The 14,990-nt window shown below is 38.9% G+C and overlaps 1 protein-coding gene across 1 annotated transcript in view; it reads right to left on the bottom strand.

Moving 5' to 3' along the window:
* Positions 1-11,169: 11,169 nt before the first annotated feature.
* The window catches only part of LOC101846672 (mucin-19), a gene marked incomplete in the record, with an annotated part of 140,667 nt that continues 136,846 nt past the window's right edge, over positions 11,170-14,990 (bottom strand). The window contains 3 exon segments of the mRNA XM_013085884.2: positions 11,170-12,203; positions 12,900-13,119; positions 13,530-13,682. Of these exon segments, the coding sequence (XP_012941338.2) occupies positions 11,962-12,203; positions 12,900-13,119; positions 13,530-13,682 (615 nt within the window).

Consider the following 14,990-nt stretch of genomic DNA (forward strand, 5'->3'; position numbering starts at 1 on the left):
GTAGGACGTTGCCAGATTGAGGGTTGTTGAGAGAATTAAAAACTGACGAAATACTCGCAAATCTTGCGCTCAAGGGACACCATCCACGTAATGTAGAGATCGTTGTAAATGTTCCAGTTTGCTTTGATTACCTCCCGTCCACTTGATGAAATGACAGCAAGCGTTGACGAAACTGTGTCTCTCTCTCTCAGAGTGTCAAAGGTTTCTTTTCATGAGTTCGATTGGGATCTAAAGCTGGACAATCCAGTGCAAGTCCTGATGCACCATGCTACTAACTTTTGACTCTAAACTCAAAATCGCGGATCGCTCATACAATTTGCCATTCTCCAGGTGATAAGATTTAGATATTATGTTTACCCAAATTATGAGTGTATCGGGCACAATTGTTAATCCCCGACGCTTTTGAGCTGTCCGTGCTTGGCTGAACATTTTAATCTCTTTGTGTTTGTCATGTTGGCCTTTACGCTTTTATATAAAAATGATACAAGATGCATTAAATCAAATGGTCCCCTGACTTTGAGTCCCTGTGCGCATGAGAAAGTTCCAGATTTTTTTGTTTTTGTAGCCAGTTGGCACCTCTAACAGTAACATGTAACAGATGAATTGCGAGCTGAGCGCTTAACTTCTACTAATTCAAATTTTCGACTTTCTGTAGTTTTTGTCACAGCAGTTAATGCCTATGTTCTGTAGATTTTCAATTTCATACTGTATTTAATTCCTGTTTTCATGACTGGAATTAAGAAGTTTCAAAGAGATTTTCATTAATAATGTAAAATTGAGCCTGTACAAGATAGATCTAGTACTAGGCTTGTGATATACAACATCCATGTAAATAAAAAAAACCCAACGCAGATGTAAAACGCATTTTAAAAAACGATGGAAGACTGATATCAGGGTATGACAGAATTATTTATTGAAATCTAAAACATTATTTAACGTGTACAGTTCCATAGAGATTCGCCATTTGCACCAGTTTGCCTGTTGCTTCATCTGAAGGCAAACAGTATGGAAGAAGGAAAAAAAAATCATAAAGAAAGTAATTGGGAAGAATTCAAAGCACATACACATTTGTCTTCAACGCGCTACACATCACACATGGACTGAAGCTTGCAGTCTTGTTGACTTAAGAACATTGCTGTGATTGGCTTGTCAACTACAGGGTGGACATTATTAGAGTGATATGTTCTAGTTGTTTCTAGGTTGTTTTTTTGGTTAAGATTTAACTACATTGACTAACATTCAATCATGTTGAGGAGGAATATTCTCTTACAGCGGAATAAAGAAAAGTGGAACTTGATCATACATCTTCAGTGAAAATTAGGGGAAATTAAATAATGATTTTAACAGTAATTTGAGAACACCAAAATAAAAAGTTTTGACATTACATAATACTACTCAATGCCAAACAATTATATTCACAGTTAGACAGACAGCAGGACGTTTAAAGATGAACATTTCTTAGTGTTTCAATTCAATTTCAAAATATTCCAGCCATTGGTGTCTATTGAAACGACAATGAATAATTACAGCCTGTACTGTTTCAAACAGGGTACAATCAAAGCCATGACATCGGGTACTCTAATGAACTTGAGTGGCATTCTCAGTTTTCAAGAGCTGAGAAAAAATGACAACTGCACTCAATTGAATACAGGAGCACTTAGTTAGTGTTGAAAATTCAATGAGATGGGAAACAATTTCAAAGAAAACACAAACACTCTATAAGGGCACTCCAGCTCTGATCTTATCAGCCCTTTGACATTCATATGTAAAAGAAAAAAGATACATTATACCCCCTTCACTGCAAAGCTTGTTTTTTTTTTAAATTCTGAAATACAAACATACACAAGATAATCAACAGTCTTGACAATGTTTCTTACTATAAGAAATTTTTACTTTTACCACAACAAGACTACCACACATTGTGATTAACTCACCTGCAATTATCTTTCCACATAGGTCTTTTACTTTTTATGTCACATTTCCAGGTAATGTGTGTGAGAATGGCTGACTTTCTTAAACTTAAAGCATACACAACATTCACCGGTCATCTGATGGAACTTTTGCAAGATAAGTTGTGGCTTTTGCCGTAGCTTCGTGACAGAATTGGTGTCCTCTTTTTGAATTTAAATTCTTAAAAAAAGAAAAAAAACCCAACAAAAAACAGCAAGCAAAAAATAGTGAGAATAGAGTCAAACAAGTTTTGATGTAGGAATTCTGTTGGGAGGCTCACTAGAGAAACCAGCGCTGAGCCTGCATATTACATTCCTTTCTGTATACAAGATGGTAAGTTCACTGTGGTCTATGCAGTGTCTTTTATCTCAGTCAAATCCCTAGAAATAAGTAATATTTCTGTTCTGCATATTTTGTTCTATCCCTCTATGAAAGGATATGCATCATTAGTATCTGATGTCAACTGTGTATGTGTTAGTCCATGATGTAAAGGAAAAAAAAGTCTTTGCTGTACCTGCTTTTCGATGACGCTGGATCACTCACTGCCAGATCTGAATGTCCATTTGTTCATTTTAAACAGAGTTACACATGAAGTCTTTCTCTCATTGGTCGAAATCTTTCGGCTGGGCACGGAAGCAAGAGAAGCAGGGTGAAAAAAGGCAAGATGACAGACAAGAGTTATAGAGGGGATGAAAGGGGAGTAAAACCCAATTGTGGTGCCCTCCAACTGCTTTCACAAAAACTTATCATCACACAGTCAAATCAAAGTGTCACAATAGGTTACATCCTAAACAACTGCCTGTACTATCATTACCTGTACTATCATTAGTGACTGTACTATCAGGGACTGTACTATCATTAGTGACTGTACTTTCAGTGATTATCAGTGATGGTACTATCAGTGATGGTACTATCAGTGATGGTACTATCAGTGACTTTACTACCATCAGTGACTGTACTATCAGTGACTGTACTATCAGTGACTGTACTATCAGTGACTGTACTATCAAAGGCGGTACTATCAGTGACTATATCAGAGAATGTACTATCATTGACTATCAGTGACTGTACTATCAGTGACTATACTATCAAAGACGGTACTATCAGTGACTGTACTATCAGTGACTGTACTTTCAGTGACTGTACTACCATCAGTGACTGTACTATCAGTGACTGTACTATCAATGACTGTACTACCATCAGTGACTGTACTATCAGTGACTGTACTACTATCAGTGACTGTACTATCAGTGACTATCAGTGACTACCAGTGACTGTACTATCAGTGACTGTACTATCAGTGACTGTACTATCAGTGACTGTACTATCAAAGGCGGTACTATCAGTGACTATATCAGAGACTGTACTATCAGTGACTATCAGTGACTGTACTATCAGTGACTGTACTATCAGTGACGGTACTATCAGCGACTGTACTATCAGTGACTGTACTATCAGCGACGGTACTATCAGCGACTGTACTATCAGCGACTGTATTACTATCAGTGACTGTACTATCAGTGACTGTACTACTATCAGTGACTGTACTATCAGTGACTGTACTATCAGTGACTGTACTATCAGTGACTGTACTATCAGTGCCTGTACTATATGTGACTGTGCTCTTCTTCATCAATCTGAAACAAGCCTCAGCCAGTGATGGCCATAGGGAAACTCATGCTGTTGGGATTTTTTAAAAAAAAGTCTCCGCTATAAATATAAGCACAAACGGGACATTACAATAGTGAAGAAACTAACTTCATGCATTGGGTAGTTCCCATTTTCAAGTTGGACATCTCAGACATACACGCACAATGTATATCAAAACAAAATGCCAATAAATTTCAATGACATGTCATACCACAAGTGTTCATAACTTTTCTGTTAGTGACTCACAACTTTTTTCCTATACCCGGTATCTAAAGTACAAATAGTCAGCAGTTTAGCTCTTAACATTTGAAGTGGAAACTGATTGCACTTTATTTTTAGGTTATTTCTTCGTCACAAAACAAACGTTTTTCGAAACCCAGTATTGTGTACCAATAACAATAAATTACACACACAAAAAGAAAATGCAAAGTACTACAAAAATCCCTTGTAGTTTCTTTGACATAAACAGTAAACGAAAATTTCTTTCATTCATCATTTCCAAGAATGAGGCATCCCCTCATATGCACATATATTTCAAATTCTATAAAATACCTCAGTGGGGAAGCCTATGTACAGAAATCAACGATACTGTAATGAAAAGATGAACCAAGACAAACAATGCAGAGAAATGCTTAAATTCTAGAGACAACAGAGTTTAGAAAATCATAGACACAAAGTGACTCCATCTGCCTTCATGGCTAAATGTGATAAAAAACTTGTGGTTAAAACAAATCTTTCAGGAGACATCTCATCTGTGTACTCTTTGTGACATCTCATTCACATTACGCATTACTTGTTCACTATGTTCCAAAACTAAATTTCATTGTCCTTATTTATTAAGTGAAACAGAAAGTCTTTTATGTTTCTGCCTGATTTAAAATAACAAGTTATGATTGAAGCTACTTTTCTCTAACATAACAATATGGGGCTTGCCCTGGGACCCTAATGGAACAAGTTAGAAGTTTAAAAAATTCTGTCTTTCCTTAGGTCTACATATATTATGATATATTCCGAGTTAAGTTTGATCATTTTTATTCCACATCACCTTGTACTTCTGACTAATCTCCTGATGCAAGTGCATAGTCTCAAAGAGTTTGAAAGAGGGAGCCGCAAATATTCCTGATGGAAATGTCCAGAACATGTTTTAGCAAGTGGATACCCGGGAGCAGTGAGATGAAAAGGGGAAAAAAGTAAAAAATACTAAGAGCTAATTAAGCACTGGGATGGAGAGGAAGTATGGTAATAATTTATGCTGCCTCTATATTACAATGCAAACAACAACAATGTTTTCTGTAGCCTCGACTGACGCCAGACAGGGAAACCAAACAAAAAACCCCAACAATAAGGATAATCATATTTCTATGGAGTCAACTCAGTGCAACATAAAAACATTGAACCAAAATTTGTACACTTCAATGTAGTAAAATGAACAAATATAGCAATAGAGCCGCAATAAAACATACAAGACCGGGTTTTGACAAGTCACTGGGATAGCAGAAAATGTCAGTAGATTTATATATATGAATATATAATATACATGTACATAATAATGTATTGATCAAAAAGAGAGAGATGCTTCTATCTCAAGATGATTCTAATCACTGGTATAGACTTAGTACTGATAGCGAAATAAAAAGGAGCCACAACAGCAATACAAAATGGTGTGACAGAACTGAAAAGGTATTTGTTACAGAGAGCTGGTACTCAGGAGGGGAAAGGCAACAGACTGAAGCAATCCGCTTTTCTTCCAATTTCCATAAATTAAAACATAGGGCAGACTTATTTGCCCGAATTGCACACGCATACACTCAGGATATTATTGTACGGGGCTTGCTTGCATATGTTTATAGATCATCAGTTCCGGGTTTGATTGAAAAAATAAAAAACACTTTGAGAAAAAAATCAACATGGCCGCCAGTCCCAGTGGTTCATGAAGAAGGCGGTAGCTGAGTAGTGTGAAGTGTGAAGCAGAAGTCATAGAGGACACAACATTGTACAACATGATATCTTTACACAAGAACTATATACAAGGGGATGTCCTGTGAGAGGGCAGACATGAATCTGTAAGGTCATCAATTAATTTGCATTGAACGTTCTCCGTGCATGGATGCTCATTTGACTTGGCCTAAATCTAAAGGTAAGTCATTCTGGAATATTACATTCCACTTCGGTCAAACTTCCAAAGGATGAATCAAGATATGGAATCAGTACAGCACATAGAGCTCAATCACTAGTACAGGAAGAGCAGAAGGGAGGGGAGGGGGAGGGAGAGGGGGTGGTGGGGTAAACACAGGAGGTATTAGAAAATGACACCAGTTTATAAATATCAGCTTTCAATTGAACAAAAATAATTCACAGGGCTTGCAGTGATGAAAGTGTTTTATCTTGAATTTTGGTTTTGCTGTGATTTCCTCAAAATGATTTCATCATCAGGGCAGTCACCAGACCTACCTGTCTTACTGTATCTTCACAAACTGAACGTTTCTTAAAACAAAAATGTATACTTCAAGACTCAATCTCTACCAATGTATAGGCCTACTGTCATATCTTCAACCCCTTCCCCCACACTCTCCACATGCCCTGCTCAAATTGTACACGTACAACCAATATATCAGACATACAAGAAACAGCAAAGCTAGACAAGAAAACATACCAGTGTATTCTATACACAAACATGGAAGTCAAAGAACAGAAATGTCATAGTATTTTTATGTAAAAATTAGCCACTTCATCCACTCTCAACACACCTGTGGATAGCATCATGATGTAGAAGAACAAACACTCAAAGCACACTCACAAACCAACGCAAACCAACTGCACTGCTCACCGGGTTCAACAAAATGATAAAACTTTTGTACGAGGATATATGCCATTCTGCCCAGACACACTTTGGAGCTCAGGGGAATTCAGGCAATGAAATAAAACAATAATAATGATAATGAGAGAAACTCATTCATGCCATTTGTGTCTTGTGAAGCCATTTGAACAACAGGTGACTGAACAAACATTAACAACATCCCACCCTCCACGTATATATGGAAAATATTGAACAATAAATTATTATTATTTTATATAGCAAGGTGAAGTTCCTTGGAAGCATATGCAGCTTTCTCCGGAGACTGTACCGACTCCCTGTAACTGTACTCCGGAGACTGTACCGACTCCCTGTAACTGTACTCCGGAGACTGTACCGACTCCCTGTAACTGTACTCCAGAGACTGTACCGACTCCCTGTAACTACTCCAGACCATATGGTCAAAAAAGAATATTTTTTCCCACCTTTTTCGCATCAGGTGCCATTTTGGAAACATTGAACTTTTTGAAAGCCAAGGGAGACCTCAATGTATTTTCTAGTTCTTCATATTGATAAATATAAGATGACTTCAAAGTCTTACTCAAACTGCATTGAAAAACAGACGTTTCTTTATCAATCAAAGTAAAAAAACAAAGCCACCTTCACATTATCATAAAAGAGAATTGTATGTTAAGTTGGGTTGGTTTTAGAGAGAGAAATTAACAAAGTAATAATGTAAAAATGATTAAAAACCTTCAAGAAACAACGAATATGTGTAACACCTGCATTCGGGGAGAAAAATAGGGAGAGTGTAGAATCAACCTGGATTGGAGAGAGAAATTTTTTTTAAAACCAGAAAAAAGCTCACAGACATTTCAGGTTCATGTGCTACAAACAAAATTCTTTGATGTCTCTGATCCCGGACAAATGGTACTAGTGGTCTACGACTCGGAAGTCGGGGACTTGGCAAACCTGTTTAGTAGAAGACAAAAAGGCAAAAAATAAACATTTGACGGTTGAGCTATTCCTTGGCAAGGAGTGAAAACGTTCCATTTGCAACAGTTGAGATTTGAAAATGGATCGTTTTGGCTCAAGGTCAGCGTATTAACAAACTCATGTTGCCAAGCAACACAAATTTCACCGGGCAGATTCTGACACTGGAGTCTGCATGCATATCAGGAAAAGCAACAGTTTCAAACAAAAAAAAATTCCATCAAATCACCGGAGCATGAGTATCAAATGAGAAACATAAATTCAGAAATACTTGAAAGATTATATATTGCAATATTAATATTAAACAGGTTTCTCCTAGACTTGAGACGAACTTTGAAGTATGAGGGAAACATAAAAGCAAAACCAAAACCTTGAACAAGTTTGCGACTTAATCATCACTTCTCAGTTCTTTTGTTTGAGATTGGGACATTTACGAGCTGGCAAGAATCAATCTCAACAGCAGTGAGATGACGATAGGAAAAACTGCCTGAGACTCAAGAACACCACACTCACTAGAGACTATATATGAGACTATGACAAGTGTTTTGAATCAGGCTGCACATATTGGTGAGACTTGCACAAGCAAAATGTAAAGCCACAACATCATCTGAAATTAAAACTAACAAAGAACAAGTTTTTACAAAGGGACTTCACTTGGGAACAGAGTTACAGAAGTAAGCCAGCTAAACTTTTTGACCTCTGCAAAATCACAGCATGAGCACATCGCAAAATGACTCATTTAACAAATTTTGTTAAATAAGGTTCTGATACTTTAGACAATTTAAGTCCCCATTGACGAGAAACTAAAACAGCCTGGTAAAAACATACTGCAAGATGGCCTGGGCATGAATACTTGTTCTCTCCTGATATATGACAACGCAGCATCCTCTGTCAGAAAAGAAGGCAAACTTATCCAAGCTTTTCTAAAAGAACATTCATACATTACCGGAAAATGAAAAAAAGTCTCCAGTAGCTCACACACTACACAAAGGACTTTCACTGGGATTGTAAACAGCTCATATGTAGGACCTTCATTGGGGTATAAACAGCTCACACAAAACATGCTAGGACTTTCACTGGGATTAAACAGCTCGTATGATAGATGTAGGACTTTCACTGGGATTAAAAACAGCTCATATGATACATGTCAGACCTTCACTGGGTTATACACAGCTTACACAATACATGCAAATGTAAAGAAGAATTGCAAAAGCAAAAAAGGTAAAAAATACTTTGACATCATGAAATATGATAGTAACGTTACACCGGAGGAATCTGCCGTCGAGGCAAAGAAGACAGGGAAGAAGGCTACAGACGAGGAGAGAAAAGTTTTCGTTTTTTCAACCACCGTCCATTTCCACACCAGGAAATACATGATCAGGCTTGCTGCCTGTCCATACCATGAAGGTTGAGAACAAAATCCTTCTCTGATTACTGCTATTTTGTTTGAACAGAAATCAGGGAATGATTCTATCCACCCTATATGATGCTGATTTTCTTTTCTTTCAAAAGACAGCACTTTATAAATGAGCAGTCTCGAACTTACGTGTTTAAAATATTTACCATATAAACAATTCTCTAATGTATATATGGACTACACACGCTACAACTGAACTGAAACAAAGGAACGACTTCATACTTATCTTGAATATTTTCATGACAAGATTAACAGACTTTGCTTTCTTTTAAATAGGCAACACTTTGAAAAACATCAGAAAACCAGTGTTGATTTATAGTAGCAGTTACTAACAAGAGTAAGGTCAGTGTTGAAAGAGTGACAAGACTTAACACTAGACTGGTTGTACTGTCCGAGAATTTTTTCAAACTATGCAAATCCGGAGCAAGTGATGGTGCAGACAGAAGTTAAGAAAATTACTGATGATGTATCTAACATAAAAATGAAGGTCAATCTCTTCACATTCACACTCACAGGAAAGCAAAATTTTGAATATTTACACTTGAGAAAAAAATATAAAATGAAATAAGCGAACAATAAAGGAATCTTTACAAGTCAAAACATCATCAACAAATGTACAGACAAAGTTATTCATTGACATCTCAGCATTATGATCATTAATTAAACCAATGTACATTGTATTGAATGCAGAGGCAAACCCATTATTGTTCACATCAATGAACTGTACAAACCAAAACAAAGCAAAATAAACCCAAACAACGTGGAACAAATCTTCAATTCAGGAGAAAAAAAATCAAATGGCGTCGCCCACACTTGACGTAGTATGAACATATCACAGTTGTGGTCACCGTAGCATGATCAAAGCAAAGAAGACAAAGATTGTCTCACATGGTCAACAAAGATTCTCAGCGTCATCACTCACTGCAAAACTTTCTGTCACTCATCAAGCAACCTACACACACAGCATCCTCATCTTTTTCCTTCTCATCACCCCTGGTCAAATCCTGATGCAGGACCTTACTTTTTCTTCAAAATCCCTTAACTAGAACTATAATTATAATAAAAAGTTTTTTGAATACTATAAATTCCACAGGCCTTAAAGCATTCATGACGATTAAGACTTGACCGAGCACAGAGTTGCAGATGGAATTTTGATAAAAATTTGCTGACTTAATCAATCATAAAGGCAACTGTCTCTCGTGAAGTGACTCAGTTCCTTAGAGTTCCTTAGACAAGACATTCACTCACTATAGTACATATTCATCATCAAACTTTGTGTCAAAGCCGCTACAAGATTTAGCCATACTCATGTGGACCCAAAAAGCTTGTTTCATCTTTTGAAAACTGTCCTTATATAAAAAAATTACTGCTTGTTAGCACTGCTGATGGTTCAATGATTTAATTCATTTGAAACAGTTCACTTGTAACTACTAAAGTCAAATGATACATTTTATCTTATATAACTTACAGGAGGAAAATGAAATTCCTGATGTTAGGACGAAATCAATACTGCTTTTTGAACTTTCACCCTGAATGGCTATGGTAAAGAAAAACGGTCAGTCTTTAGAGGTGAAATCAACATGAACAGCATAATGCTGACCAGTGGTAAAAAGTGATGTCAAGATCAGATGAACGCAGTGCCTGATGGAAGGAAACAGGTCCTAGTAAAATGCAAACCCTCCCGCCCTTCAAGACATGAAGAATTTTTCAGATTTTACTATTAACATAGTCAATAACTCTTCTACACTTCTACAAACAGACAACACATTTTGCATTCCATCAAAATGTTCCAAACCTCAACACATATTCAGAGAAAATGTTTCCTAAATCAGAATTGCAAATGACATTTGATATACAGGAATAACAAAATAAAAGGTTTAGCAGGGCTTCTGCATATCTCTCTGCTACAATTTGATCCACCTTGAGAAAAGTTCCTCACAAGATGACACAGCAACCATCCCCAAGGGAGGTTGTTCGCATACATATACATACATATATATTATACATATATATATATATATATATATATATATATATATATATATATATATATATATATATATATATAAATATATAATATATATATATATATATTATATATATATATATACATATATATATATATAGTTCACATGACGGCTCGGAACTGGTAGAGCACAGGGGAAAAAAATTCACCGGGATAGTGGACAAAGTGGGCACAGATCTGTGCTACAACAATGAGGGAGAGGCTGCTTGCTACACAGTGCCTGCTATGGAATGGAAGGGTCTTGCAATGACCAGCGGTCGTCTGAATAATGAGAGTGGCAAATGTGGCGGGAGGAGAGGAGGGGCGGGGGGGTGCTCAAGAAACACTCATCTTCTTCACTTGTCTCTTCTGGAAGGGAAGGGGGCTGGGCTGTCACTCACATCACATCAAAGGAATCTGGACATTTGTGTTGATCTCTCCAGAACTTTCCAGAGTGTTCATCTATCATCAAAACAACACAACGTGAAACCTTTCTGATTTGCCTCAACGTCAGCACCACAGTCCCATTTGACCCAATACATTGTCTCTGTTCCCAGGTCACACATCCATTGCTTCTTCAAACCCCAGAGACTATGGCAGTGTTGGGAAACCCTTGTGGGTAACAGAAACTCCTAGTGTTTCAACACACCATCTCCCCTGCAGCAAGAGCCTCAACATTTCCTGATTTCCCCTCGCTCACTTTAAAAGAGCCAATCAACAAATGATGGTAACATGATATGTGACAAGCAGAGACAGTATTCACCTGTTTTTTGAGTCAGTCCACAGTCCATTCATTATTATCAATGATTCCACTCAATAAAGCATCCATTTAAGGAATAGAATATTATCTTCCTTCTGATCACTGTCCTCTTCGTCATCCTCACCAAGACTTCATAAAGCAACTCGTTGATCATCAGCATCCATTTCAGTCATCATCTTCTTCCTCTTCATCATCATCATCACCCTCATCAGCATCATCATCATCCTCACCACTCAGCTCTAGGAACAGGATCTGAAATTCTACACATCTCCTCACTGCACAAAGAGAGAGACAGAACATCAAGTCTCCACACAGGAACCACTTAGCCAATCGACACAACGTATGACCCCTTAGCACTAAGGAGGTTGAAGGAGCGTTGGCTAGCACTGATGTCAAGGGATGAGGTCAAAGGTCTCTGCGTACAGGTCATGAGGGAAGCTCATCTGGCCCTTGAGGGATTCCAGCATCCTGCGGTGTTCCACTCCAAGCTCTCTCAGGCTGGAGATAGACATGAGGAGTCGCGGGAACAAGCCGCCTTCGTCAGAGTGAGAGGCGCTGATCTCCGACTGGAGGGCCTGGATCAACAGCTCTTGCAGCTTGGAGACTTTTTCCCTGTTCTTGAGACCAGGACGATCTGGGGAGGTGAGCACATACTTCAAATGATACACCTTACCTGGCATATATACATATTATAAATAGATATTTTTCAAAATGTGCATATGTATAGTGTGATCCCCTTAAAAAAAACACCCAATACCACCCATCTTGTATCACATGTATGATAATAACAATAATAGACAGTAATTGTATTACGTAAATTCCCACTCAGCGCTATGCGCTTTATAATCTATATAATTACCTCAGTAGACCTGATAACATTCTGAACAATCTCAACTTCAGGTGAAGCATACAGTGCAAGCCGCCATTTTTTTAATAGGCGCAAAAACACTAACATACTGACAAAATCTTTCATTGTCCATGGCCAGGTACCCAATCTTACCTGGGTGAAGGGAGGAGAATTCGTGTAAAGTGCCTTTCCCAAGTACACAATGTCACGCCTGACGCTCGAACTCCAAGAACCCGCAACCTCAAGATTACGAGTCCAGTGGCCTAACCACTAGATAACCAACTCCACTACATGATACATGTATATCAGCTGTCTAAACAACCACTTCTCATTCGCCGCTTACGTTCTTTAAATTAAATTATGTCACTGCCTAAGAAGACCATCTGTCTAAGATGACCACTTTCCTCCTCAACAATCAGTGATCCTCTTGGACAGGTTCGACTGTATCACTCAAAACAGACTCATTTCTTAAACCAGACTCACCAGGAGAGATAAGTACAAGAGCGCTGAAGAGAGCCTTCTCCGAGTTCCTGAGGCTGAAAGCATTGAGCCTGTTGGAGAGGTTGAAGAGCAGCTCCACGAAGTGCTCCCCAAGGGGGAAGCCACACTTCATCTCATCACGAAGCACGATGGAACTGTTGCCCAGCAGGAAGATGGAGTTGGTGTCTGCGTCGATGAACGGGGCACAAACTACGCACGCCACCTGGAAGAAACAGGCAGAGTTTCTGTTCAGTGTTGTGTTTGTTTGAACAACCTCCTACCACCCCCCCCCCCTCTTTACACATTTCATCTTCAGACAACTCCCTTTCCCAATCGACATCACATCTACAGATTAACAGCCTTGCCACCCAAATAATAACCACCCCCCCCAACTCCATCCCCCCCAAAAAAACAACAACAAAAAAACAAACAAAACAACAACAAGAAACGAGCAAACAAAGGGAAGCTCACTCCACAAAAAACAACAACATACAATACAACAAATAAACAAAACTAAAACACAAAACAAAACCCCATAACCTTTAGAATACATATGTATCACCCTCTTCCACCAATCCCCCCCCCCTCCCGACCCGAGTGTTAGGTGCCAGACCTCCAGACCTCCCCACTCACCTCAAAGCACCCTCCCTTGATGAGACTGATCTGGTCGTCCTGGTCCAGCTCGGCAAAGCCCGGGATTTTCTTGGCAAAACACACCACGTCCTCGATGGTCCGGTTCAGCCGCATCTGGAAGTGGTGCCAGCACATCTCACCCGTGCTCGTACCCTGAGGGTGGGGTGGTGGGGGTGGGTGGGTGCAAGGGTGGAGGATGGGAGGCGGTGGAAGAGAGAGAAAAGTTCACGTTATTTATCTTTGAAACGGTTTGAAACGATTTAACACACACACACACACACACACACACACACACACACACGCACACACACACGCACACACACACACACAAAAGCTGTTAAATTGTTTCCAAAACACTATAAAAAAAAAGACCCCCAGTATCTATTGTTGCTGTCTTTGTAAACAAATCCTTTCTAAAAACACACACACACGACATTATAGCTGTTGCTTAATTAAATTATGTTGAAATTCAGCAACCTTTGGACCAGGAGTTAAAGAACCCCCCCCCAAAAAAAAAACCAAAACGATGAACCTTTTCGATTAAGTCCGTCCGTCTTGCAGCACAGATAAGAGATAGATAGCATTTGTATTGCGCAAATCCCCGCTCAACAGCAAGCTCTAAGCGCTTCACAATCTATATTATAACCCCAGCAGACCTGAGAGCATTCTGAAACAATCTCAACTTATTGGGAAGCATACCGTGCAAGCGGCCGTTTATAGGCGCTGAAACACTAACATACTGACAAGATCTTTCGTTGTCTATGGCCGTCTAGCCGGGTACCCATTCCCACCTGGGGGAAGCGAGGAGAATTCGTGTAAAGTGTTTTCCCAAGGACACAACATCAGGCCCGCGGCTCGAACCCTGGAACCCGCAACATGTCACCTATTACTTGTGGGTGTCAAAAAGCAGAGTTTGTGAACTTGACCTTACAATGTTTTAGTATGAAAAAAAAAAAGAATAAAGACCAAAATTTGAGTTAAACCAAGGGAAGTAACACTAGTAATAAGATGCATGTAAAGTTATGGGGCTTCCCATCGTTTAAAATCTTCAAAATATGTGGTTATTTCCCTTTGACCATGAATGCCACTTGTACTTATTCCGCTCTTGCCTTCGTGTCACAACAGGAAAAGTGGCGAGTATGCTAAGCGGGTCTTTTCTAATACTGTCCAAGGACATAATAGGGCGGGGGCGGATTTGATTTGAATGTCATTGTTAATGCTGAGATAACTTTTCCTTTTAATAAAGTCTGGTCTGCGTCACGCGCAACGCAGCTGTAACCTGATGTCAAAGTGTCTGTTGCTGAGGGTTCATGTGGAAAGTCGGGAGTATGTCCTGTGGCTTACTGTACACATAGGCCAACACAACATGCTTGCATACAAGGCTAGAGAGGGAGGGAGAGGGAGAGAGATAGATAAATAGATAGAGAGAGAGATAGATAGATAGATAGATAGAGAGAGAGA

Source organism: Aplysia californica, unplaced genomic scaffold (assembly GCF_000002075.1).
Source record: "Aplysia californica isolate F4 #8 unplaced genomic scaffold, AplCal3.0 scaffold00416, whole genome shotgun sequence".
In the NCBI taxonomy this organism is placed as follows: domain Eukaryota; kingdom Metazoa; phylum Mollusca; class Gastropoda; order Aplysiida; family Aplysiidae; genus Aplysia; species Aplysia californica.